The sequence below is a fragment of the Penaeus chinensis genome, chromosome 26 (genome assembly GCF_019202785.1).
Source record: "Penaeus chinensis breed Huanghai No. 1 chromosome 26, ASM1920278v2, whole genome shotgun sequence".
Classification (NCBI taxonomy): domain Eukaryota; kingdom Metazoa; phylum Arthropoda; class Malacostraca; order Decapoda; family Penaeidae; genus Penaeus; species Penaeus chinensis.
In genome coordinates, this window is record NC_061844.1 from 2,168,520 (window position 1) to 2,171,019 (window position 2,500).

The following is a 2,500-nucleotide window of genomic DNA, read 5'->3' on the forward strand; positions in this document are numbered from 1 at the left end:
TCGCTCAGCGACGACATGGACCCGAACGTCTCGGACAGCGTCGCGTAGATGTGGTCCTCCTTCAGGGAGCTGCCCACGCTGCCCACCTGCGGAAGGGAAGGGGGGGGGGGGGGGTTAGAGGACTCGCGGGGAATCTGGGAGACAGAAGGACAGGGAGAGGGAGAGGAAAGAGAGAGAGAGAGAGGGAGAGGAAAAGAGAGAGAGAGAGAGGAGAGAGAGAGAGAGAGAGAGAGAGAGAGAGAGAGAGAGAGAGGGAGAGAGAGAGAGAGAGAGAGAGAGAGAGAGAGAGAGAGAGAGAGAGAGAGAGAGAGAGAGAGAGAGAGAGGAAAAGAGAGACACATGGACAGAGGGAGGCAGAGAGCGGATTCCTCCAGCGCCTGCTCTGTGGCCAAGAGAAAACCAATGACCTTCCTTGACCCCTAATTACTCACTATTTTATCATTACAAAATCCGGCAGATGGCCTGGGTGACGGGAATGAGGGGGGGGGGGGGGGGCTCCGAAAAAAGGGTCCGAAGTGTCTCTGAACATGAGCGTAGGAGGCCGAGAGGAGGCCGAGAGGAGGCCGAGAGGAGACCGAGAGGAGACCGAGAGGAGGCCGAGAGGAGACCGAGAGGAGGCCGAGAGGAGACCGAGAGGAGACCGAGAGGAGGCCGAGAGGAGACCGAGAGGAGACCGAGAGGAGACCGAGAGGAGACCGAGAGGAGGCCGAGAGGAGGCCGAGAGGAGACCGAGAGGAGGCCGAGAGGAGGCAGAGCGCGAGGCACGCACCTTGGTGAGGGGGTCCGAGTAGATGGGGTCCTGACTGCTGGTTGCGGCGGACCCCAGGGACTCCGTGGCTTCCCTGGGGTAGAAGGGGGGCCCGTAGGGGTCCCTCACCCGCGGCGGGGGCCCGGCGGCCACCAGACCCCGGATTTCCTGAGAGGACACGCCCATCTTCATGCCCGCTCCGCCCCCTGGGGAGAGACGAAAGGTTAGACATCGGCGGCCCAGATAAATAAATAAATAAATAAATAAATAAATAAATAAATAAATAAATAAATACATAAATACATAAATAAATAAAACAATAAATAAAACACACACACACTCTTCTTCTTCTTCTTCTTCTTCTTCTTCTTCTTCTTCTTCTTCTTCTTCTTCTTCTTCTTCTTCTTCTTCTTCTTCTTCTTCTTCTTCTTCTTCTTCTTCTTCTTCTCCTCCTCTCTTTCACTCTATCCTTTCCGTCTTTACACATGGTCGACGTTTTGGATTTGCTTTGTTGTTGTTGTAGTTGTTGTGGTATTTGACTTTTTGCATATCCCCATATTTCTTAACCCAGAATCCCAAACGTCTTTGTTTAAGGCTAAGGATAAGTCCGATGTGCGAAGCTAAGCTTCACCCGGGCAATGCCAATGAGGGGAGCCCGGCCTTTGTCTTCTTGTTTTGCCTCTTTTTCCTTTTCTTTTTTCTTTTTCTTTTTCTCTTCTTTTGCCTATGACTTCCTTTCCCCCTCCATCTGCCCCCACGCCCCAAACAAAGGCGTCCGCGAGCGGCCTCACCTCTCCTGTAGGACGGCAGGATCTGGGCGGGGTTGTCGACGCTCATGTTGAGGAGGGACGAGAAGAGCGAGCCGTTGGTGAGCGGGAAGGACTTGACCTCCTCCTTCGGGAACAGGCGGAAGGGCCCGTCGCCGTCTGCGGGAGGAAGGGGGGTCAGTGGGGGGGAGTCATGGGGGGAAGTCATGGGGGGAAGTCATGGGGGAGGAGGGGGGGTAATGGGGTGGGGGTGATGGGGTGGGGGAAGGGAGGGGAGAGAAAATAGTGGGGGTTATGGGGGGAGGAGTGGTGGGGTACTGGGGGGGGGTGATGGGGGCAAGGGAGGGGAGAGAAAATTGTGGGGGTGATGGGGGGAGGGAAGGAGGCTGATGGAGGTGATGGGGTGGGGGAGGGGAGGAAAAAAAGTGGGGATGATGGGGTTGGGAGACGGGGGGGAGGGAGCAGAGAGGGATAGGGGGGGAGGGAAGTAAGAAAACAAAGAATGGGGTAATAAGGTGAGGGAGAAAAGAAAGGGGGAGAAGGGTGATGGGGGAGGAAATTGTACAAAATTAAGGGGGGAGGGGAGGAAGGACAGAGGAGGGAATGGCGTGGAGAGATGCGGGGGCAGGAAGGGGGGGTGACGAGGGAGGGAGGAGGGGATGAGGGGGGAGTGAGGCAACAAGGCATGGGGAAAGGGGGAAGGGGGAAGGGGAAAGGGGAAGTGGTGTTGGCGATGGGGAAGGGGAGAGGGAAGTGTGGGGCCGTGAGGGAGATGGGGGATACGGTGAGGGATGAAATGTGGTGGCTGGATGGGGATAGAAAGGGAGAGACGGATATAGAGGAGAGAAAGGGAGAGAGAGAGGGGGAGGGGGAGAGGGAGGGGGAGAGGGAGGGGGAGAGGGAGGGGGAGGGGGAGAGAGGGGGAGGGGAGAGGGAGGGAGGAAGGAAGGGAGAGAGAGAGAGAGAGAGAGAGACAGAGAGAGAG

At 56.8% G+C, this 2,500-nt stretch overlaps 1 protein-coding gene across 1 annotated transcript in view; it reads right to left on the reverse strand.

Moving 5' to 3' along the window:
• Positions 1 to 2,500, reverse strand: part of LOC125038872 — a 13,555-nt gene that overhangs the window by 1,909 nt on the left and 9,146 nt on the right. Inside the window, exons 2-4 of the mRNA XM_047632496.1 lie at positions 1,540 to 1,674; positions 770 to 954; positions 1 to 86 (exon numbers count right to left, since the gene is read on the reverse strand). The exon at positions 1 to 86 is cut by the window's left edge and continues 1,909 nt beyond it. Of these exons, the coding sequence (XP_047488452.1) occupies positions 1 to 86; positions 770 to 954; positions 1,540 to 1,674 (406 nt within the window). The remainder of the gene's footprint in view (positions 87 to 769; positions 955 to 1,539; positions 1,675 to 2,500) is intronic.